Here is a 25,818-nt window from a genome sequence, read left to right on the forward strand (position 1 = left end):
AGACAACCATTCACACTCACATTCACACCTATGGGCAATTTAGAATCACCAACTAACCTAACCCCAGTAACTGCATGTCTTTGGACTGTGGGAGGAAACCCACGCAAACATGGGGAAAATATGCAAACTCCACACAGAAAGGTCCGAGTGGTGGATTCAAACTCAGGACCTTCTTGCTGTGAGGCAGCAGTGCTAACCACTGTGCCCCGCCCCCGTCCTGCCCCTAAAAACACACACTCAGACATAAAGTCAGAAATGTATTCTCATTAATGGCCTGAGAAACAAAAGACTTTTTTGTGCATTTAGTCCATTCACAAAGGAGAATTCTTTTTTCTTTTTTTTTTTAACTTTTGCAGGATTCATAGAAGCTTCTCTTTTTTTTTCCTTGAAATTGTCTTTGGTTTCCTGTCTAATTTTAGCCTTTGAAACTATTTTAAACCGTTAGTGTGACAGAGGTTTGTTCACTAAATATCACGAGGAATTTTTGAACAAAAGTTGTCATTTTTCAATTGCTGGATATGTCATCTAAATATCCACACATGGGCTTCATTTAACTCTAAGACTTCTTCGAAGCCCTCTAACCACCACTTAGCAAAGTGAGAACAAGCCTCATTAATTAAGAATAACCACTCATCTGCTCCTGTTTATGACAAAGACTTCAGGCCATTACACAGTTGCTCTTTGAAACAGTCCATCAGCAAAGACACACTGGCTACCTTCAGTAGAGAGGGTGTGGAGAATTATTTTGTGTGACTCATCAACTGGACGACCTCACTCTGTGACCTCGGAGTGCTGCCATCTTGTTGCAATGGTTGAACTGAGTGAATGGAGGAAACCAGAGTGGAAACCATGGGAACCCTGAAGGACACACAGCTAGTTTAAGGACATCCTGCAGCACTGCCCATCTCACCCCTGTCTCACTTCATCTGACTTCCTCCTCGGCATGACACTGATTGGACTGCAGGAAGGCAGGAAGCTCGCTCTGTTACCCCCTGCAGGTTACTGATGATGATGAAGTTCAGGGAGTTTTCAGGCTTAATTAAAGGCATCTTTGACCCTGATATGATGTGGCAGTTTATTTGACACATACATGTGTCTGTTCCATAAAAAAGTCAATAAAGATTTAAATGACACATTTTTTGAAATTTTCTGTAGATTTGTGATATTATTACAATTCAGGTGTGTTCTCTTTACCTGGAATTATCTCAGGTATTGTCTCTGCTCTCCATGTAACTGTAGCAGATCATATATATATATATATATATATATATATATATATATATATATATATATATATATATATATATATATATGATCTGCTACCTCCAAATTTCAGGTGGCCTTCAGCCATTTTTCAAGTATATATATATATATATATATATATATATATATATATATATATATATATAAAATGAAATGAATGTTGCCAGGGTAAAAACTGCATCTGATTTGTATTTCAGTGTTACATTTTTCATGCCAGTAATTGCTCTCTGTGTGTGTATGTTTTATCTTTGCAGCGGTGTGCAGGCAGGGGTGTCATCAGGCCCACGGTTTCTGTACTGTACCTGGAGAATGCAAGTAAGTGTATACCAGTACTGGTCATTATAAGTTTCCTTAATTTCTTTCATATACTGTTACACTGATCAATGCTTATAATAAATATTACCAAAGTAATCCCTGTGAACCAAAGCTCAGGCTTCAGACTGCTCTAAACATTCACTTTCAGGCAGGTTTTTCTACTTGTGGATCTGTGTTATGTCAGTAAGAGTGAATATCCTGAATACACTATTGGCAAAGGTATTCGCTCATCTGCCTTCACACACCTCGGCCATGGAAACCCATTCTGTGACGCTCCCTACACACTGTTCTTGAGCTAATCTGAAGGCCACCTGAAATTTGGAGGTCTGTATCAATTGACTCTGCAGAAAGTTGGCGACCTCTGCACACAATGTGCCCCAGCATCCACTGATTTTATGTGGCCTACCGCTTCATGGCTGAGTTGCTGTCATTCCCAAACATTTTCAATTTGTTATAATACCACTAATAGTTGGCTGTGGAATATTTAGTAGCATGGAAATTTCATAAATGGACTTGCTGGACAGGTGGCATCCTATCACAGTACCGTGCTGGAATTCACTGAGCTACTGAGAGCGACCGATTCTTTCAGAAGTGTTTGTAGCAGCAGTTTGCATGCCTTTGTTTTATACACCCGTGGCCATGGAAATGATTGAAACACCTGAATTCAGTGATTTGGATGGGTGAGTGAATACTTTTGACAATATAGTGTATGATCATTGCAGGCACACAGCTCTGGCTGTGAGCACAGAAGCTCCATCCACCTGCTGTTCAAAGCATGTGTTTGATACGAGCAGCTAATCAGGAGAAAGTTGGCTTAAAGGGGTCCAAAACAGCTTGTTTCAGACAGCATGAACCAAGGAGCTCTGCCAAGTTGAGGCCAAGAATAAAAATATAGAGCTGGAAATTAGCATAATAGGTTTTAAATAAAGCAGCAGTATTCCAGGTGCAGTTTTTCCTGCAGTGATGGCTTCTTTCCATTATAATAGCACTGTAGTTATTATACTAGAGTGATTTACTCTCTTTACAGGTAAAACAACTGCAGTTAAAAAGCTGCATGTAACTTGTAAGGTGGCTCTGAATATATACTATACTGGGCCACCTACATTTCACCTAGCTGCTCAGCCATGGAAACCCATGCTATGAAGCCCCTTGTGCACGGTTGTTAATTCCAGAGTTTGAGTCAGCAGAGTGTTGGCAACTTTTACACATTGTGCTCCTCTGCACTTGTTGACCCTGCTCTGTAACTTTACATGGTGCACTGCTTTGTGACTGAGTTGCTGTGGCTCCTAAATGGTTCCACTTTGCAATAACATCACTCGCAGTTAATCTTGGAATATCTTTTTTTTTTTTTTTTTTTTTTTTTTTTTTTTTTTTTTAGCCTGTCATGTCTGGTAGATCTTGCAAGCAGAACTGTGATCTGAATGCGTTGTTGTGCCAAACATATTTGCTATTTCAAGATGAGCTCTATAGGTTCTCAATAGGCTCTTCTTGTTGTTGTTTTAACCCTTTATTTTATTTATCTGAGTTATTTTTCCACATACTATGTAACAGCCAGAGCTGACAGGCTGAAGAAGAGGAAAATAAAGAGAAGAAAAGGGAGAGAGAAAGGGAGCAAAAAAAAAAAAAGGGGAAAGAGCACAAGTCTATTAATCAGATACTTCATCACTTTAACATATAAAAAAAATACTATCAATACTTGCAAAAATAAATTTGTGTGTGAAAAACAAAACTAACAAAGCATGTTACGCACACCAACAATTTTGTTGAGTTGTGATTGAGTGGGCGTTTGTGTCTGTGTCATGTTTGTGTCTGTGTCATGGAACGTACTTACCAATGAGGGCAAAACGCTGCAGCTCCACCCATCAGAAGCCAGAGGCAGGTACGGAAAGCCCCCAGAACCCCAGGCCACCAGCAGCCCACCAAGGGCCAGGAAGACCCCCGGCCACTCAGTCCAAAGACAACCGCACACCTACCCCAGCAGACGGGAGAGGGTGGTCTCAGACGGAGCCCCCCCAGTCGAGGAGCGAGGGCTCCAGGGAACCCAAGGCGATGAGAAGCCAGCCCCCCCCCAGCGGCCAGCCCCCTGCACTGGCCGGCGGCAGGGCTCCCGGGCCCACGGCACCCAAGGACCGCCCGACCCTCCACAGAACCCCCCCCCACGCCGAAGAAGCCAACGCAGCCCCGCACCGCACCCCCAAGGGGGGCAGGCCAGTACCCACGCCAGAACACCCAGCCCCACCCAGGAACCCCGAGGCACCCCCATCCCAGGGGGGTAGGGGGGAGGAGGCAACCAGCAAGGAGCGGCCAGGAGGCAAGGCACAAGGCCCAGACCCAGGTCCAGCCATACATACAAACACACCCAGACACCCGTGTACACATTTATACACAGATACTCATACATGCCCATACATACTTACCCACACACAGATATGCCATACATACACATTCACTCACCCACCCATACTCACGGAGACGGTGACAAATACACAAAGACACACATTCATCCATAGCTACCCACCCTCTGAAGGCGGGGCAAGTGGAAACCACCCCAGGGCCAACAGCGCCCCCAGGACGCCACCAGCCCGGTCCCCAAGGAACCACCCGACCCCTACCCCGGGCGAGACGCAAGAAATCGGGGTGTAAGATGACCCATCCACCCCTCCTCCTCCCCCACTTGTAGGTCTATGTGTTAATGTTTGTGAGTGAATGAGGTGTATAGGGTGCAGTTAAAATTGCGGGGACAGTTATGCCACAAGCGCCAACTGTTGGTCGTCAGCGCTTGCCCACACTGCCCCCCCAAAACCCTCCATGTCTAAAGTGCAAATAAAATTTGGAGACAGACAGTGACGAGGATCCGAGTGGGGCCACCTCAGCGGCCCATCTCATCAACCTCTGAGTAACATGCCTGCCCCAAAGGTCCTATGTGTATCAGGGTGTAAGTGTGTATGTGTTGTGAGTTATAATGACTAAAGTGCAATTAAAACGGAGAGGCAAGTGGTGGTGCAGCTCTCCACGTGGCCTCTCCATCCTACATCTGTGAGTGATGTGTATTCTGTGTGTGTGTGTGTGTGTGTTTGTGTATGGGGAGGGGGAGGGGGGGGGGGGGGCATATGACCAGGAAAAATCCTGGAAGAAGAGAGCCAGCTGGCCGCTGGCTCAATAGGCACCCCGACCTCCCACACCCCAGCACAGGGCAGGGGGAGGTGAGCCCGGGGCCGCGGTGACAGCATCCCGGAGCACTGCAGCACCCGAGGTTGGCGCCCTCGCCCCCACCGCAGAGGGCGGCCCGCTCCTCCTAGATACCCATTCACTCAACAATAGACACAAACAGGCGACAGGACATACTGGCCTGGGCATGGAAATGCAGTGCCCAGTCCCCCCCAACCACCCCACCGCGGCCCCATCCCCCACCCCACCCCCCTGCAATGCAGGCACCCCAGGGCCCCAAAAGCGTAGACCGGACATCCCGACGTCAGGCCAACCCACCCCACCCGGCGGCGCGGCCGGGACAGCAGAGGCCCCCCCCGGGCCTGGGGGGGCCCACCGGGAGCCGGCGCGGCCCCAGCGCCGGGGCCCCAGACCCCAGCCCCCAAGCCATACAGGGAAGACCAGCCAACCGACCGAGGGCCGGCACCACCCCCCCAAGCACCCCGCCCACACCCCAGGACCGAAGGCAGCACCATCCAAGCCCCCACCACCATCAACCAGGACAGGCACACAGACATCACCAGAAGGTCGCCCCAGGACCCCAGCCCCAGGAGGCTACCAGCTACCCAGGCCCCCGGAGTCCCCCCCCACCCCCCCACAAAGCACATCAGGAGCAGAGCCCGCAGCCCACCACCCCCACTAAGTAATGGAGCTGAGCAGTGGGAACCAAAGAGAGTCAAATTCCTCCAATTTGTTTTTAGAAGAAGCAGACATTCTCTCTAAACTAACATGATCTACTAATAAATTTCTGTACTGAGTAATACATAGTTTATTTTTTGTCTTCCAGTTCATGAGGATCATCTTCTTAGCGATGCACAAGGCAGTAAGAACTATGTGTCTTGGAATATCTAAGAGGGAAGAAAATTCGCGAACTGACTTGTAGCAATGGTGGCATCCTATTACAGTACCATGCTCGAATTCTGACCTATTCGTTCACAGATGCAAAGGCAGACTGTATGGCTAGGTGTTTGGTTTGATATACCCTTAGTAATGGGACTGAAAACAGCTGAATTCAAAGATTGAGTCCCAGTGGCTCAGTACTTGTGTCCATATAGTATAGATGAATCTGCACACCAAAAAGCTCCCATGTAATGATTTAATTTGCTGTGGAACATTTTTATGCAACAGCTTCTTCTGTTCAGTCTAATGAAGCAAATGAAATTTATAGAATTATCATAGCAGAAGCAGCTTCATAACACAGATAAAGTGACTCATGGAAGTGGTTACTATCTGCCTCTGTGCTCATGGCTTCTTCTTCTTTTAGGTGTCATTATGGCTGGATGGGTCCGCTATGCGACCAGTGTGTGACGTTCCCAGGCTGTGTGTATGGGAGCTGCACTGAGCCTTGGCAGTGTGTGTGCGATGTCAACTGGGGAGGACTGCTGTGTGACAAAGGTTCGACATGTGACCCGCTTAGTTTCTGTAGTAGAAAAGAAGAAAGTGTTTATGTGCCAGTGAGGGGGGGTTTCCCCTTCTTTTGTTCATTTCAGTATCTCAGACATGCAGCTAGAGTCGTGTGTGTTTAGGACACTGCGCTGGCTGTTGAACACACGAGGTCCTCTATTTGATGTTTTATCACTAGATAAATAATTCTTGTGCCCAGAATGAGAACCACACACAACCACTTTTACCCACAAAGCTTAACAGGCCCTATAAAATTAAAACTCATTAAAGTTTAAACAAAAACTAGTGGAAAAAGCCAGCTGACTAGCTTTCAACTGTCCAGACTCACAATGACTCAGTGAACTTTTGCACAGACAGGTAGAATTCATGATTTTTAATCTTAATTTCTCCTAAGTTTCTCTTTGTTGTATGACATATTACCGTATGCCACATCTTTTTATTTCTTACTTTCTGTGAACTCATAGGTTTACAAAATTCAAATTCAGCAATGCACTGATTGATTTTTTTTTTTTCCAAAGACTCATCAGAACAAAAGCATGAATCAATCAGACTACTTACACTCTATTTACAGGGAGCACCACAGTTTCATTAGTGTATTTATTGCCTTTTCTCTGGGATGACAATTATTTTACTGTTAGCATATAATACAAAAAGTTAATAAGGAGAAGACTATGTCATCTACATAAAGATGAAAGTGCTCTGCAGTGTATTGTATGATGACCAAGAACTCATTCTGTCTGGTGAGACAAAGAGGGGGAAGCATTGTATTTACAGACTATTAGTTTGTGAGGCGTGGTTCTTCACACTTCTCTGCATGCATGATCTTCTGTATGAGATCAGCTACAACTCCCTGAGGATTTTGAGCTCCAGTATTTTCCCACCATACTGCATCAAAGTTTGCCCAGCATTATCCCAGCATATGACTCCCACCTCTGTCCCACAGTGGGAGCCAATCCAGTGCCCACGGGACAGCGTATTGTGCAGGGGAAAGGCGATAGCCTTGGGTAAAGTGAACGTGACCGGGGCTGGGCTGGGTGCTTTTAACTAGGTGGGGTCCTAAGCTGTTTCTGTGCATTCAGAAAGGCTCTGTAAAGAGCAGCAGTGAAACAAAGAGACTATGGGCACTGAGAAAATGATTAAAGAAAGCAAAGCTTTAAACAGGCTCAACAATGGGGCAACAAGCCCCGCAGCTACTGGCCTGCACAGTCAGCACACAGAATCAACCTGGATACACTTCAGCCTCTGTGCTCAGTTTGTGTGTGTGTCTGTACGTGTGTGTTTGCTGGATGTTTTACCTGAGATAATCCCGATGTCACTCTGTTTGTGCTGTGAGCTAAAATATAAACTCATTATCTAAACGCACCATTTTGTGGATTCAGATCTGAACTACTGTGGCACCCATCAGCCCTGTAAGAACAGCGGGACCTGCACCAACACAGAGCCGAACGAGTATCAGTGTGAGTGCCAGGAAGGCTTCAGAGGACGCAACTGTGACATCGGTGAGTGCTGTCTCACCATCAACAAATAACAAACGTGCAGTCTGTTGTGTTTATTTACACAAATGCACAGAGAAGCAAAGGTTACTGAATACTGAGTGGCACAGGGAGTAAATGTCATCAATTGTTAATGTTATTTAGAAAATTCCTATTTATAAATAATCTAACAGATACACAAATATTAAGCTAACTTTAGATGCATTATAAACACAATACATCTAATGACCCTGTACCTTGGGACACTTTAGCTGTACAGGTGTTTACTATAACAATGTTTGCTTTACAGTTTATTTGTATTATGTTACATGAATACTCTGAAAACTGTTCACATTTTTGCAACGTTAAATCAAATATTGCTTTTCAAAATTAAGAATCACCATAACAGGGATAGAAACATCCTCTTCAGTGGTTTTAGGGATTTGTCTTTATTTTGAGGAAAAACAAACTGTACCAGCTTTTAATTTGCACATTTCCTCCCCTGTGCTTCCTGCCTTTAGTGGAACATGCGTGCTTGTCGTCCCCGTGTATGAACGAAGCGACCTGCGTGGAAGACCAAACAGGATTCAGCTGCATCTGTAGCGAAGGCTGGACTGGACACACCTGCACAGATGGTGATTGTCAATGCTGCACACATGTGGGTCTGGGCTGAGGGGCCGGGGCACTGTGAGACTGTCTGTGATTGGTTATTATTGGATCAAAGCCAGTGAGTGACTCTAATCAATCTGACAGAGGAAGTTAAATTAGCCTAAACACAAACAATATCAGCAACAATCAGGGATCTGTCTGAGATCTGTCTGTGTGTGTGTGTGGGGTGGGGGGACTGGGACGGGGGGGACTGGGACTGGGTGGGTGGGTGGGTGAGTTGTGTTTGCGTGGGAACGCATTTGTATTTGTATCACTAGGAAAATCAAGAACCTGTGGTGGAACATTTCTAATTAGCAACTGCATTAATGTAAGCAGAGGCAGGACTGTTAGTTACAGGAGGTTCATTATCAGGTCTTTTACTCGTGTGAGCCTTTTTCGATGTAATGTGATTACTTTAAGAAGATCTTTAATCACATAATTGGGAATTTTGTGTAGTGACATCCGGTTCTCTTGTGATGTGAGTAAATGTGGAAAAAATGAGAAGTGCCAAGATGTCTGCCAAGTGATGTAACCTGAGCCTGCTGCTAAACATAAAAACAATACACAGTTGTGTTTAGGATTGAAATAACATTGATGTTGCTGGCCTTATGGGGATGTTAGTTTGCTGTACAGTAGCCTGATGTTTTTCCTAAAAACACGCAAAGCCAAACTGTCTGACTTGAATCCCACAGAGAGAAGAGCAGCCTTTAAGGGCATTACAACATGCAGTCTGCTCCAAGATAGTTGGAGAGTTTATTCAGACACAGATTCTGCTGGATAAATGTGAGGGGTGTACTACGAAGATAAACTTTCTGTGTTTTAGCTGGCTCGACAAAACCCCACACGGAGATAACTGTATTAAGATAGTGCTTCTAAACTTTCTCAGTTAAAGCAAATGCGTCATTTGACTTGTTTTCCCCCACAGGCAATCCAGCAGCACCTACATTAGTTAGAGGAATGGATTTGGAGAATTATAAAAGACATATGCTCTATTAGCTGTAATTCCAGCAGTGTGAAATGGACTTGGCAGCAAATCAGGGCTGAGTATTAAAAAAATATTAATATTCTGCATCAATTGAATGCACATGACTCCACTGCAGGGCTTTTGGAGGTGTTAGTATGGTACAGCTCAGCAGGGTGCCTGTTATCTATTTCGCGCTTACAGCATGTTGTCTGGAAAATAATTAGCCAAGTGAAAACCCAAACTCTGGACTCCGGTTGTGTGGTTAGCACAAGTTACCATGGTGAAACCTTGCTTTATAGTGCATGCACCCCTCTGATTTCCCATAAACAAGGTTTTTCTTTTAGTTTTTTTGTTTGTGTGCATGAAAGAAAAAAAAATCATCAAAAGTAGTGGTTCATCTTCATATTCAGAAATGGTCAAACTGAAAGCAACAAAGACCAACATATCTTCGCTTCACTTTCAATCGCAACTATGACTCAAGCTCAGAGATGCTGGATCATATACTTCCCATGATCCCAATCCTGTAATCTGGGTTTTTGCTCATGTTATCATTAGAGCGTTTTTAGAAATCTCCCCCCACAGCTACAGAGGACCTCATGCCTTTTTACTGGTTGTGTTGTAACCCTAATGATGAGTAACATCACGGTTAGGTGAAATACAAGTAAAGTGAACTTCAAAAGAGAAAGCACATTTAAATATGTATTCTGTTTGTAGATAAAATGCTTTCAAAGAATGCATTAGTTCATACTCACTTAGCCTCATACATTATTGGAAGGGTCAAACTGAGCTCTCAGAACAATCTGGTTTCTCAATCACGCGCTCATGTGTGTGTGATGGCAGGTGAGATTGGATCACACGGGTTATGGTCTGTCAGAGCTGTCTGTAAACAAGAAGTGTTCCACATCCTCTGCTTCCAGCTCAGGATAAACAGCACTGCGGCATGTAAACATTTCAGCAGAAAGCATTTTTATCAAAGAGCGGGAGCAGAAGGACAAACAGGGGAATATAAGTATAGTTTGTTTTCGCTCTTGTTGTTTGTTGCTCGCTTGATTAACAGCCAGAGAGGCAGTCTATCTCTACAGGCTATGTGTTGTGGAGGAGCTCTCCAGGGAATATACAGCAAGAAGATTGTCAAGCTTGCAAGGAATGACAACCAAAACCGCAACATAGCTCTGTTTTCAGACTAGATTTATATATATAACCAATAATAATTAAAGGCTTCTTTGTTTGTTATGAATTCTCTGTCTCGTTTTTGGGGAAGTGCTGCTAGCTTGGCAGGATTATTATTGTTCGGCATTGGAGTTCGGGGTCAGGAAAAATGGAAAATGGTTGTTCTGCAGGGTTAGGTAAATGGAGAAAGGTTATGAGAGAGACAGAAGCTCTTGAGAGTGAATGATGTACACCACAGAGGTATGCATGGGAAAAGTTACGATGCCACTGCTGCACAAATATGCTGTTTGTAAGTTATGCATGGTTAACCCCAAAGTGGGAAGCATCTCTTTGTCTCTCTGCATGTCTGATTGTGATGTTTTTCCTCTGTTTCTTTATCTGTTTTTAATTCCTTGTCAGATGGGTGGAACCATGCATGGCAGCCTGATTTTTTCTCTCTTTCTGTTTAACTCCTGATTTTGTCTTCTAATGTCATCCTTTTCCTTATTTAAATGTACTCTTTCCTTCTTCCTGGGAATGGTTTGCGATTATTGTATTTATCACTGTTTGCACAGAAACCGGAACAGCACAAACAACAAAAACATAAACCACCAAAGCATCCTCACACCAATACTACACTTCAGATCACACATGCACAAGCTGTCGGCTTAATATTTGTACACAGGTTCCCATCACACAGACCAGTAGCTGATGTGCATATTCTCTTTCTCTTCTCAGCAGTGAAGCATTGTGATCGCAGCCCCTGTGGCCATGGAGCAACATGTGAGGAAGCTCCTGGAAGTTATCGGTGCCTCTGTCCGCCTGGATGGACCGGCAGGACATGCCAGTTAGGTCAGTGGGATATATATATATATATATATATGCTTGTAAATGATCTCATAGCCTTGTATACCTGCTCTTCTGTATCTCACTGCACCAAATCTTTGGCTGTCTGTCTACAAACTCCCCCTACGCGATCAGGACTTAAGCAACCAAACTTGGCACATACATACGTACATCTTAGGTCCCTGAAGGTTCTTATCTCTGCTAGATGTCATGAAGGCATCTTGTTGCCTAGCAACCACCTACGAATGGGCTAAAATGACCCATTTTTAGCATTTATGCACCTATAGGTACTTTCAGCTGCTCCCTTATTTCCCAGCAGATTGATCTGCAACTTTGATTTTGGCACAGATTTCATCCCGGATGACTTTCCTGGCAAAACCTTTCCTATTCATCTGATTTTGTGTCGCCTCCCAGAATCAAACTTTTGTATGTAAGGCAACCACACCAAAGCATTTGTGCACCAGCAACACCTTTATAAAAGCAACTGTTTCTGAATTTTAAACTTACAAATAACAAAATAATTTCAACTGTTCTGGAGCTTTCAGCTGATTGATTATGGGTAATCTGAGCCAAAATGACAGAATAAATTTCCTTGGTTTTAGTATCAAATGATTCCTTTTTATGTAATGTTGAATGCATTTGCTATATTGTTATATGCCAAATGTATAAATATATTAGAAATTATATTATTTATTCAAAAAACTGTCAAGTATGAACAAAATTCCTCTTAATAGCTTAAAGAAATACTTTGAAAGAAAAGTACATATTAGTTTTAGAAAAATATTAAATTAAACAAAATATACAGTACTGTGGTAAGTCTTGAGCCACCCTTTATTTCTTTGTATTTTGCTATGAAAATGGGAAATTGGTTTGCACATGATTTCCAGGCATGCACAAACATAAATAGAAATATTGCATATAAGGCAAAAATAGTTTGTGTAATTCTAATGTGCTTGAAAGTCAGTGTAGGGCATGAACACTTCTTTAATGGAGCCCAAACTCTCTTAGGCAGCTTTCTTATAATTTTTTTTTAGGTAGTTTTCAGGAAAAGTTATCCAGTCCAGATGGTGTTATGTGTCAGCTGTGTGGCAGGCAGGGTAGGACCCAAATGCAGGATGCGAGAGAGGGAACAGAACTCAAAGCAGCTTCAGTGCAGAGTCTTTAATAAAGTCCCAAAACCACGAAATACAAAATCCCAATTTTCCAAGGCAGGAATAAATCCCGAAGCACACAACCTTGGATCTTGAAAGGGAAACTCTAAACAAAGGTGCACACAGCTCACAGAAAACATAGATGATGAGGCAACAAAGGAAATAAGAAAACACAAACAATATATAAAGAGAGGGATAATGAGGGAAGTGTAAACATCCGGGGAGAACGGTTGAACAGGATACACTAATGAGACAAAGGAAGCAAAATTAAACACAAAGCACATGGGACAAGGGACTGTCAAAATAAAACAGGAAGAGACCAAACACAACACAATACAGACTTCACATATAGGAAGGCTGGCACACAGAGGGAATCTAATCATGACTAAATGGAAACCTGAACACAACACACAGGGAAACACCGGGAAGTGAAACCAAACAAACAAACAAAACAGAACCTCAAGGAAAACACACTCGCCAGTGACCCAGGACTTTAGCTGACAGATGGTACTGCATGATGGATCAAAACCTGACTGTATTTTTCTGCAGTTATAATTCCATCAATTTTGGTAATCCCCAACACCACTGGATGAAATGCACCCCAAACCATGACAAAGCCTCCACCGTGCTCTACAGATGGCTGCAGACACTCACTGTTGTACTTTCTTGTGTAGTTTGGTATACTGCAGCCTTTTCTCCCTGTTTCTTTTTCTTAAAATGGTCAGGTACAAGAACTGGACTAAAAATAAGTGAAAAACAGACAATGTACGAAGAAAAAAATATGTTACGAACACCAGGAGAACTATTGGTTAAGACCACTTTAAAAATTACTAGAAAGTCTGGCGGGTTCTTGGATGCAAAATATAAAGAAATGAGGTTGTGGCTCAAGACTTTTGCACATCACTGTAAATTCGTTTAATGATAAGGTCTGTTTAACATCTTATCCAGCTGCCCAGTTGTTCCTACATTGTTTGGGGCTTCAATGCATGTGTAAAAATGTATTATTATTCTTTAAGGTCCAGAGATTTATGGGAGAAATTTCATTCTTAGCATTAACAAGACAACTGATTAGAGAATCTGATGTTAATCTTCAAAGGAAACTATTCATAGGAGTTTTAACAAAGATCATCTAAGAACAAATTCAATCTGATACAGAGCTGGTTTCAAAAGCAGGGAAAGATTATGTGTTCCACTTGAAGCAAAATATGAATTTAAAGCACAAATTAAAGAGGCAGAAAAGCCAGCAGCATGTTAATTTTCCCATCAACACATGCTCCCTGAGAATCAGCACTCCCTAAATGCACCGTCACATCTTTTTGGGCTGCATTTGCTCATATTGACAGGCATGCTCCCAGAGGGTTGTTGTGTTACAGCAGAGGGATTATTGTACAGACTCAGGTCAGACACACACACAACACACACACACACACAGTGTATACACATATACTGAGGCTTTGGGGCGATGAAGTAAAAACTGAGACATATTTCAGGATGACAGGCTCTCCTACTCCTCTGTGTTATAGCGATATGTCACTCTGACACTTGATGATCCTCCATAGTTCCACATCACAGGCGAAGAGCTCACAGTATCTCACACACACACACACACACACACACACACACACACACACACACACACACACACACACACACAGTATTTGAAGACATGAGATAAAACTCTTTATAGCTCAAGCCAATAGGCAGAGAATCAGTAGCACCTGAAACAGTAAAAGTCAATTACATGTTCTGATCAGTTTCACTCCTTTATAGCTGATTTCTCCCACAGCAGGATGAATCCTCAGGCTCTTAGCACTGATTACCCCCCCCGCCCCCCCCAAAAAATGCTCACACACCCACCCACCCACACACCACCAGTGCTAAATCCTAATAGGTTTCTGGCTGACGGTAAACGGTTTAGATTACCTATAACTGACTCACTACTTCCTCTTTATTCATTGAGCATTTCTTACTAATCCTCCTTCTCTCCTGTCTGAGCCAAGTGCTCGAGGGCTCCTGGCTTTAACATTCCCAGTACAGCAGAGGGTCAGAATAGGCACAGATAAGCTTAAAGCAGTGTTGCAGGTGGGGGTTCTGTGCATAAACAAATATGATGCTGCGAGGTTTGACTCAAGATATGCTGTGCGTGATATTTGACAAAGCCATGCGCTGTGTCTCTTTGTTGACATGCATCCCTTCACTATAGCTTCTGCCCAGCAGCTCTCCATTTCTAGGTTTGATTTAAGCAGCCAGTGCAAAACTGAATTGGTTTAAATGGTGACTAAAGATTATCTGAGCTCAGTGGGAGACATAGAGGATTTGATTTGGCAGTTTTTTGTTTTGTTGTTGTTTTTTTTTTTTTGCATTTTTGGCCACAGCGGCCTTTTGTCTACAGTGGAGAGTGACAGGAAATGGGGGAAAGACACGGGGGAAGACACGCGGGCAAATCGGCGACGGGACGGGACGCGAACCCGCGCCGTCCGCACCGCAACGCGGCGCGTGCACGTGGTCGCCGGCCCCACCACCAAGCCACCCAGGCACCGGTTTGGCAGTTTTCCTGTGTCTCTTAGATGAAGGGATTTAGGTGATGTTTTATCTCATTTTACCAAGACATTGAGTTAGTCTGGCGCTGTTTGGAAGTTCTCCAACAAGATTATGCTCACATTTTGTATTTATTAATACTGACCTTCTGTTTTGAGGGCAAAAAAAAAAGGGACCAACTGAGAGACCTCTCTGCATGGTCTCCAAAAATGATTGGTATTAGTAACTTAGTCTGATTGTCTGAGTGCTTCACTTTGATACAAAAGACAGGGCGTCCTCTGTCACCCAGAAAGACAGTGAAGAAAATGAGTTTTCCCAAAACGATCAATCAAAATTTAGGCTATTATAAATCAGACATGAGCCTGTCAGTTGATACTGTACAAATGTATTTAAATGTCTGTTTCCTCATCTCATCATGAGACTTTAGCTCAGCTGGTTGTGATCCCTTGTGTTGTGGGCTTGTCAGAGAAACTCAGGAGAATTTATTCCAAGCATGACATTTCAGTGTAGTTCAGATGCAGCCGCACTCTCAGACAAAAACTGGTTCATCCCAAGGACAAAACTCCTAAACACAAGCTAAGCAACATAGTGTATGCTGTGCAGTGCAATGACGAGGCACAGACCTGTACATTTGTTCCTCCAATGTACAAGTCTGAGCACTCCACAAACGCCACCCCAAGAAGAGCCACCTCAACAGCACAGGTTTCAACTTCAGCACATAAAGAATAAAGGACGCTCTATTGACAATTCCAGGGTGGAGTAAGGAGAGAGTCTATGTCCACTGTGAACAACCATCAGTGAACAAAGGTGGTGGCTTACAACTCCAGCTGTCAACCACCTACAACAGAGTCTTGAGAATCCTTCCCGGTCACCTCAACCCCAACTCACACCCTAATTCAGGTGACCTCAATAGGTCACATGATAGGATGTGGTGAATGGGCTCACAGTGGTTTCACTCGAAACCCCTGGATGTAGCTTTTGGGTCTGGGAAGTGAAGCTACTGCAGAGGTGCCTTAAAACTGCATTCTTTGTAACAGCCACCAGGGGCATTATAACATAGCTGTGTTTGCAGAAAGACTTCAGGTCCTGTAGAAGTCTGACTTCAGAAAACATTTTCTTGATGAGTTTATGGTCTCAGGCTCTAGTTTCAAGTCATATTGAATAAAACTTTAAGTCTGTTTTATAAATTTTGGTTATTTTAAGTGTCAGAAAAGGAGGATTAGCCAACTTGTGATTGGAAGCATGCTTGTTCACAGCCAGATCCACCCCTCACTCGTCACATCTGATTTCAAAATGGCAAGATGGTGACAGCAAAAATGCTCATCTTGTGGCTTCAGATCATCACAGCATCACAGTGGCGGCATCCATGTTTTGTACTGTCTATGGTGGCGATTGACTCACCTCTGAATCAGACTGAAGTGGCCATTAGTGGAACTGTGGTTTTTGGCACTCCCATAGGAGCTCCATTTTTAACCCCCTCAGGTTGCCGCTTAATGCTTCCACATGTATTTTATAATAACAAAGTGAATCATTTTATTACTTCTTTCATCAATTATTCAATAGAAAACATTAACAGCTGTAAACTGTGAAGGGCAATTTGAAGGATGCAAGAACAGCTTTGGCTCATTTTATCTCAATTTAAATCAAATGTTCTTTGGTTTTTTTTAGACAACAATGAATGTGAGTTGAATATATGCAGCCACGCCCGCTCTTGTCGCAACCTGATTGGAAGTTACCTGTGTGACTGCCTTCCTGGATGGACGGGGCCTAACTGTGACATCAGTAAGTAAACAAGGATGAAAAAGGGAACAAAAGGAAGGAAAAGAAATTTATACAGTATATAAGGAGAGAAGTGATAATCCTGTGACAGACAGTAAAACATGAAGAGCCTTTGAACAGCAGGCCTGACTCCCTGCAATGCGCTAAAAATGCAACAAAAACAGTGTGAAGGTTTTGGAGTTCTCCACTGCTGCTTTGTGCTAATGTCAGTCTGTATTTTGTTTACAGTTTCATAGATATCACAGATATTCTGTTTTTGTGTAACAAATTAATGTGGTGTTCCTGGTTTCTCCGCAGGGAACAGCAGCTGTCAGGGTTTGTGTTTGAATGGTGGACGTTGTGAGGTGAGACTCCTGGCTCTCCTGCTTTCCTCTCTCTGTCTAAATTGGCTGCAGTCTCTGCATATCTGACCTGCTTCTTACCTTGTCCTAAACTCAGTACTGACATTATCATATTTCTCACAAAAAGTAATGAATTCTACATCAACTTTTAAGCATGTCAGACATTCAGCAATAAGTTTTGAAGTTGTGCTGCCTTAACTAAAACGTGCTAAATATTTATTGCCAGTCGCAGAAACTCTGCAACCCTCTCGAGTGCTCTTTTCCCACACTTCATGTCTCTATTTATTTTGCACACATATAATTTACACGCATATATAACTGTCCAATACAGGACCAGGTGTCAGGGTCCAGATGTGTGTGTCCACCTGGATTCTCTGGAAAATATTGCCAAAATCGCCAGAGTCCATGTGATAGCGCCCCCTGTCTGCACGGAGGACAGTGTGTGGAGAAGGATGAAAGAACAATTGCCTGCAATTGTCCCACGGGATATTCGGGAACCTTCTGTGAGGTTGGAGAGACTAATGTTTAAAAAACAATAAAACTATATGGGTAATATTATAGATTCATTAATGTGTGAAGATTAATTTCCAGTAAACAAGATGAAACAAACATATATGACAGGGGAAGATTAGATGTCCCTAAATCCATGGATGAAAGGAACCAAACATAATCTAGCCCAGAACTCTGCTGCTGTTCAGCAAACTCTTAATAATGAAAATATGGTTGCTTACAAAGAACAAACACGAATGAGGGAGAGGGGAGCCCCGGCAAAAAACAAACAAAAGAAGATGTAAAATCTCTTAGCTTCAGATGGCTAGTTTAATGGCTAAATTTGTTAGCTGTAAAATGATGAACAAAAAATATGAAATATTCAGGTGGCTATCTCCAGTGTCTTCAGTCTTTTACCTTTCAGCTTTTTTTCTTTTCTTTCCCTGCTGAGCTACAGGAGAAGTCATAATATTAGTAGAAAATTTTATACCAAAAATGTTAAAAATGCCAAAATTTGATGGGTCAGACTGCTCAAAATTCGTATTAACTTTAAATAAAGATTTGAGTGGATTTTTTCAAACTAAGCAAACTAAGAAGGGATCTTGTAACGACTCAGTGATATAGAAGGAATAATGAAAGCACAAAAAATACAGTTTACCCTTTTATTTGGGCACCTGACCTGTTTTAAGACCGATCCATGCTTCTTTAGACACCTCAAAGATTCTTTTCAGGTCCCAGTCAAAAGTTAAACTTTTGAAACCAATGGAAAACCATTTTGAGTCAAGTGACCTCTAACCACATGATATTAACTTGTTTGCCATTTTGGATATGTGACAATCATGGTGACAATATAAGGTCAAGTGAATAAGGACCCAGTCACACAGGCCTAGAGACCGGCCTTGCTAAAGCTCGAGTCACGCAGTCCCACAGACTGACACAATGACACATTTCCATTGCAACCAGTGGTTGTAACTCTTGAGCAATGTGTGCCGGATGTCCCATGAGAAACCTTAATGGTGTAATGATTAGTATAAGAAGAGAAAACTGAATGTCTTTCTTAACTTTCTTATTGTTTTATTCTTTCCATTATTTCAGATAGTGTTGGACCTGTGCAATCCCAACCCTTGTCAGCAGGGGGTGCAGTGTCACATCATAGAAGGCAGACACATGTGCGTCTGTCCAGATGGTTACTATGGTGATGAGTGCTCGAGCCTAAAAAATCCCTGCGTTGGTCACCACTGTCCAGGTGAGAGAAATACTTATGCATCTATAAAAGTAGAAAATCTTTATGAACCCTGGTCTGATCTCAATGTCTCCACATCTGAAGGCCCCATGTCTGGTTCAACACACGGAGGCCTCAGCTTCTACATGATTCTGGTGGGAGTCTTAGCTCTGCTGGCGGTCTGTGGCTGTGCCGCCTGCGCCTTCATCCTGTCCCACCTCCATCGGAAGCGGAAAAAGCAGCAGGCTGTCCCACAGGAAGACGGCATCAACAATCAGAGGGAGTTTGTCAACCTTATCAGAAACGTGGACCGTCCGGTGCCCCAGCTGCCCACTACTGTCCCTCTTACAAACGCTCCAGCCCCTGCCCCTGTGTCACGTTGCTACGAGGAGATTGAACTGACCCTGCCGCCCTCCCCGGCCCCTTCACACCCCTCCCCGGCGCTAAAGCCATCACATGCCGCCAAACTGGACATTTCAAACCAGGAAAGAGAGAAGCTGAACCGCCTCCACTATGCAGATAACCAAGAGCTGGAGGTCTGACACTATCCTGACCTTTTGAAGCTCCGAGGAGGTTTCCTTTTCATTTACTTTGCGTCCTTAGCACTCTTTTGCTCACAGGACCCCGTCTCCAGTTACTTGCACTGTCACTGTTGCAGATATGAAAATAAAAGGTGACCCTTTGACCTGTATGAGCACAAATGGCTGTAGGCAGACACCTGAGGAACAAAAGCTGCTAAGCAGACAGATCGAAAGAGTGTCGTTGCCTTTGGGCCTTCTTTGGCGACCATGAAAAAGCAGCAGGGGCATGATGTTTGACTGAAAGGCTCAACATTAAACTGGAGACTTAAAGACTTGCCTTTGAGTGCCTGAGACACTGTCAAGAGTAAGCACAGGATCTTCCTCCATATGTGACTCGATGCATTTCTTGGTCTGTGTTGCCTTCTGACTGGTGTCCAGACCTCCACTGAACTCTGAATGACTGAAAAGATCAGTGAACAGATGCCTATTTAACGCTTGTTTTTGTGTCTGGCTGTATGTAAGTATGTGTGAGAGTGAAAGTGAGATTGGATATTATTAGTCTTTGTGAGAAACGGAAACATTTTTGCTCTCAGCAAAGAGAAGCGTCAGAAGAGAGTACATACTCCTGAACCAAGGGCTTTCAAGCCTTCTGAGAACCATTTTAAAACTATACACTGTTGCCTGTTTTGTCTCTGTAATACTGCAGATTGTCTGAGATGTATGGTTTTTTCATACCTGCGTGTAACATAGTTGTTTTTGTACATAAATATATTGTACATATTGATGCCCTTTTTGTATTGCGTCTTGTCAGTCTGTATTACTTTGCTCTGTTTGTCCCCTTATACTTTCCATTTGGAGGAACCAGCACATGTGGAATGTAATAAAAGTGCATTTACCAACTCTGTGATATCTTTTAATAAACACAAGGGTTTAGCTGTCACAATTAATCCCTGTGAGCCAAAAGCTCAGGCTTCAGACAGCTCTAACCCCTCTTTTTCAGACAGCTTTTCCTATTCTTGGGTTTGTCTGATGACAAGAAGCGCATATAGCCCTAATGTGGTCACCTGTTAGCACAGGAGCCCCACCCACCTGCTGTTCAAGTCTTCTGTTTTTGAGGAACAGTTTACATAAATGGGGAGGAGCTAAAATTGTTTTTTTCAGACAGTGGATAGACTGAGGTGCTGCACCAAGGCCCAGCATAAGATAAATGATTTTGAACTGTGACTAATGCAAAGCTGTAGATTAATAACTCCTCAGCTTCCCCAGGATGTTTATATGTACACAATAACTGTTATCTAATACCAATTTCTAGTAATCTATAGATCTGCTCTGGTACTTACTTTCTTAATAATACTTCCAGAGGTCTAAGCAAAGGTATATCATGAATGTCCAGTCCTTTGAAGTATACAGTTGTGGTCAGTGGTTTACATAAACTCATTATGGGCATTTTAATGAGTTTTTTTAACTGTTCTTCCAGAGTGAAATGATTGTATAGCATACAAATTTAATGACTTTGAAAAACAAGAACTGGGTGCACAAGTTTGAATTTATTTTGGATTTTCTCTAATCCACTCAGGGTCAAAATTATACAGGCTTTTAATACAGGCTGAAATATATTCATATACCCCCACTAATATTTGGTTAAATGGCTCTTAGCAAGTTGCACCTTGACCAGACATTTTTGGTAGCCTTCAACAAGTTTCTGGCATAAATCTAGCTCAATATTTGATCACTCTTCTTGGTAGAATTGGTAGAGTTAATTTAAATTGGTTGGTTTCCCGGCATGGACCCGACATTTAAGAATAGTCCACAAATTCTCAATAGGGTTGAGATCAGTGCTTTAAAAAAAAAAGCCAGTCCATAAGCTTAATATTAGCCTGCTTTATCCATTCTACAACCAGTTTTGATGTGTGCTTGGGATCATTGTCCTGTTGGAACTCACAACTGCATCCATGTTTCAACTTTCTGGCTGTTGATTTGAGGTGAAGTCGAAGAATTTTCTTCATTATTCCATCAACTTTGTGCAATGTACCAGTAAAAAAGCAGCAAAACAGCCCAAGAGTGTAATACTACCACTACCACGCTTGACAGCTGGTGGACTGCTTTTGGGTTTGAAAGGCTCACCTTTACTCCGCTTGTCATTGTGGCCAAATAGCTCAATCTTTGTCTTGTCTTTGTCTCTGACAATCAAACTTCTCTCCACAAGGCAATTGGCTTGTCTATGTGGGCAACTGTGAATTTCAGTCAAGCTTGAAGGTGTCACTTTTTTTGAGCTGGAGCTTCTTTTTTGGCCAGCACCCGCTCAATCCATGGCGATGTAAAACTCGCTTCACTGTGGACAGTGACGCTGGTGTTCCAGCAATTTCCAGTTCATGGCAGGAAACAACCCAAGTTGTTTCCTGGGTTGTTCCCAAAAATCCTAACCACTTCCTCTCACTTCCTTTCATCTGAGGGTGATAGTTTGGGTCTTCTTCCAGACCTTTGCAAAGTGGTGACACATCCAAATAACTTGCACTTATGTACAGTTGTTTGAAGTGATGATCCTGAATACTGCAGTTATTTAGAAATGGCTCCTCCGCTCGAAACAATTATTCTTTGACCTCATAATCATGACTTCAGCACCACTTATTAAAATATATAAGTAACTGTATGTATATATTTGAGTCTGTATGTATAATTTTGACCGTGCATGGATCAGAGAAAATCCTAAATAAATTCAAACTTGTGCACCCAGTTCTTGTTTTTTTTTTTAAAGTCATTAAAGATGCATGCTGTACAATCATTTCATCCTGGAAAAAGAAAAGTTCAAAGAAATCATTTAAATGTGTGTATGCAAACTTCTGACCACAAATGTATATGTCGCAAAAGTCATCCAAGTTATTTTCCAGTTAAATGAAATGCTCTGTCCATCAAAACATCATTCAGCCTTAACTGCTGAAAATCAGCATCATGAATCAAACGAAAAACATTACATGTAAAAAAAATTTAATGACTAACGAGATTATTCTTTGCTACTTAAATCTGTTTAAGAGTTATCAGTTCTTCCAGCCCTTTGTAGCTGTGTGTGCACTTTTAAGATGGTACAACAAACTTTTGTGTTCATAAATCACTGTCAGAGTCCCATGAGAGGATATTTCATGGTGGAGCACAGTCACAATGACTAGGTCAGTAGGTCACTCTATACAGAAGGACTCTCACTATCTTTCTCTTTCTTTCTCTGACACTCATTGACAAACAATGATGCTGACGGTGCCAGGAAAATATTGGAAACCACCTGGCTGACCCCAGCTTTCCTAGAGAACAACTGTGTGGCTGTAAAAAAAAATTAAAAAAAAATAAATAAAAAAAGGACAGTAAGTTTAAGGAGCACCTGGTTTCTGCAAAATGGTCAAAAGTATTTAAAATGCTGGAAACTGGCAAACACTTATTTAAAGTTTCTGACATTAATGCGTCTACAGTGACTGAAGTTAAACTTAAACATTCTTGCCACTATCTGTCAGTGTATGTTATCTTAAATCATTACAGTAATGTGCGTTACAGGCTATCAAAATATGATTGTAACATATGAAGTGTAAAATGAGTGTGTAAAAGGTAAGATGATTTGGGACTAGCTGCTCCAAGGTCACAGCGGAGAAGGTTAATGGGCAAATAGATGTGGCAAATGTGACCTTTGACCTGTGAAAACAGTGGTGGGTTGGAAATGAACATGGTTTCCTGTCACTATGCTGGTCAGGAGGAAATGTAGGAAATACAGTTTACACACAAACACACACACACACACACACACACACACACACACACACACACACACACAGACACACGCACGCACAGACAGACATACATATATGTACATATTTACAAGTCTCTTTCTATACCTGCTGTGCAGGATGTCAAAGCCCAGCCTGCAGATTAGAGCACTTACACTCATCTGAGAGGTTGCTTCCCCTCAATCTAAAGGGGGCCTGTTAAACACTTGCCCTTATTTTCTATTTTCTTCCAGTAGTGGGTGGTCATGTTAAATAGTGCAGTCAGTTTATGTACCAAAGCTCAGATTCCACTCAATACTGAGTGGCAGACTCGTTTCATCAATTCTTGGATCTGACATAAAGAGCAGATACTAATATGATCATCAATGTCAAATTTACCCATATAGCACATTTTATTATATGCAAACTCAATGTGCTTAACATAAAAGATAAAAACTTAAAAACCCATGTAGGTCTATGTTGTCCTGAGGCAATAAAAAAAAATAAATTAAACTTTACAAAGAAATAAAACACAAGTTAACACACACACACACACACACACACACACACACACACACACACACACACACACACACACACACACACACACACACACACACACACACACACACATGCGCGGTTATTAAGTGTAAGCCTGTGAGAATAAAGAGGTCAGCAGGCAGCTTGTTCCAGGACCACAGTAACTGTAAGCACCCTCAGCACACTTAGATTTAATTCTGGGAACAGTTAAAAGAGCTGCACCTGATGACCTGAGAGGTCTAACTGGGTTATAGACACTGAGCAAGTCAGCGATGTACTGGAGGGCCAAACCATGAACTAACAGAAGGATTTTTAAAAGTGACTCTTGAGAACTGAGAGCCAATGAAGTGACTGCAGTTCTGGGGTCATATGTTCAGACTTCCACATTCCTGTAAGGACTCTGGCTGCTACATTAGCTGAAGTCGCTCTACTGGTGATGTGGGTAATCCTACAAAAAAAAAAACCATTATAATAGTCTAACCTGCTTGATATGAATGCATCGACCAATTTCTCAGAGTCAGTTTGAGATAAGAATTTTCTAACTTTTGATATATTTTTTTAAGTGATGGAAAGCAATTCTGGTGACCTTATTCATATGATCATCAAAACTGAGATCGCTATTCAGAATAAGGTTCCTGACTTGCTTGCTGTATTTCAGAGACAGGGATGAAAAATATGAACACATTTTCTGTCTCTGACTTTTTGGACCAACCACAAATATTTCTATTTTGTCTCTGTTCAATTCTAAAAGGTTTAGAGACATCCAGCAGTTAAAGTCATCAATGCACCTCCTTAATTAGTGAACAGAGGTTAGATCATCAGAGGACAATGATAAGTACAACTGTGTATCATCTGCATAAGAATGATAGACCATATTATGATTCCTTATGACAGTACAGAGTGGGAGCATGTAAAGGTTAAAGAGTAATGGACCAAGGACAGACTCTTCAGGAACCCCTGATTGAATTTTAATTTGCGCAGATTTAAAACTACTAATTGAAACATAAAAATAATGAGAACCAATCAAGAACCTGACCTGTTAAACCCACTGCGTCATGAGCCACAGTGTCAAAGGTAGCAGTGAGATCGAGCAGGGCTAAGACTGAAACTCTTTGTGAGTCACTGTTGAACTTCAGGTCATTAAGGACTTTAGTAAAAGCTGTTTCTGTGCTTTGATTGGTTCTGAAACCTGATGGTGCTTATCATAAATACAGTGTGATTAAAGGTATTCATTCAGTTGTTTACAGACATTTTTTGTCAAATATTTTGCTGAGAAAAGAAAAAATTATTAGAAATGAGGCTGTCATTATAATAGAAATGGGGCTATAATGACAATCATGCAGAGCTACTCCAGTAGAGTCCAATAATATGGAAAAAAATGGACAAATATGGAGGTATTTTCAATTAAGGATTTGTTTCAGTAGCTGTCTTCCTGTGACATCCCAGCTCTTGACATGTGCAGATAATGCTTGTATTTCAGTTTGTTCCAATTAGCTCTGATTGCACTGATCCAAGGACACTTGCGTTCACATTTCTGACAGCTATTCAGAAGAATTTGACAACTGTACAAATACAAGAAAATCTAGGGCTTAAACACTGACTTTCATTAGAGTAGCATTAATGCATGTCCTAATGCATGTGAGATAGGCATGGGCTGTTACAGAGGCATATGCTTTGCAGAAAGAATGCCATTTTTTAAAAACATCAATTTAATTACTATGTTTTTAACTGGATTAACACAAATCCAGTATTGTCACACATTTTTCAATTCACTACAAATGGCTTTATTTAACTGGGGTAGCTTCAAGTCAAATATGAGCCAATGTGCTTCTATCCTGTCTCATAGGGACATCTTGTGGCCACAGCAGGTACACAAGCTTAAAAACCACTGATTCATTTTTTGATTACTCTACTGTATTACTATATCAAGTATAAGTGATTATTCTTCATTAAGGAGCCAGTAGATAATGTAAATCTGCACACACTGCAGCAATACAGCAAAAAATAAGAACATGAATGTCCAGTGGGTAAATGACAGGCATGTGGCAAGAGGATAAGATAAAATAAGATAATCCTTTATTTGTCCCACACACATTAAAATGCCAGTGCTGAATTTAAAGATATCTGTAAACGAAAGATTTTTTTTTAGCCTTGTTAAGAAAAAGTACGTTAGTGAACACATTTTCAGCCTATTTTGATATCAAATAACATGCTAAGGAAATC

At 42.1% G+C, this 25,818-nt stretch overlaps 1 protein-coding gene across 1 annotated transcript in view; it reads left to right on the forward strand.

Annotated features, from left to right (window-relative positions):
* The window catches only part of LOC115790173 (protein jagged-1b), a 65,651-nt gene extending 45,340 nt beyond the window's left edge, over positions 1–20,311 (forward strand). Inside the window, exons 5-14 of the mRNA XM_030743857.1 lie at positions 1,518–1,578; positions 6,050–6,180; positions 7,569–7,688; positions 8,183–8,296; positions 11,161–11,274; positions 16,626–16,739; positions 17,034–17,080; positions 17,409–17,585; positions 18,662–18,812; positions 18,894–20,311. Of these exons, the coding sequence (XP_030599717.1) occupies positions 1,518–1,578; positions 6,050–6,180; positions 7,569–7,688; positions 8,183–8,296; positions 11,161–11,274; positions 16,626–16,739; positions 17,034–17,080; positions 17,409–17,585; positions 18,662–18,812; positions 18,894–19,330 (1,466 nt within the window). The 3' untranslated portion in view covers positions 19,331–20,311. The remainder of the gene's footprint in view (positions 1–1,517; positions 1,579–6,049; positions 6,181–7,568; positions 7,689–8,182; positions 8,297–11,160; positions 11,275–16,625; positions 16,740–17,033; positions 17,081–17,408; positions 17,586–18,661; positions 18,813–18,893) is intronic.
* The last annotated feature ends 5,507 nt before the right edge of the window (positions 20,312–25,818 follow it).

Source organism: Archocentrus centrarchus, chromosome 13 (assembly GCF_007364275.1).
Source record: "Archocentrus centrarchus isolate MPI-CPG fArcCen1 chromosome 13, fArcCen1, whole genome shotgun sequence".
Lineage (NCBI taxonomy): Eukaryota > Metazoa > Chordata > Actinopteri > Cichliformes > Cichlidae > Archocentrus > Archocentrus centrarchus.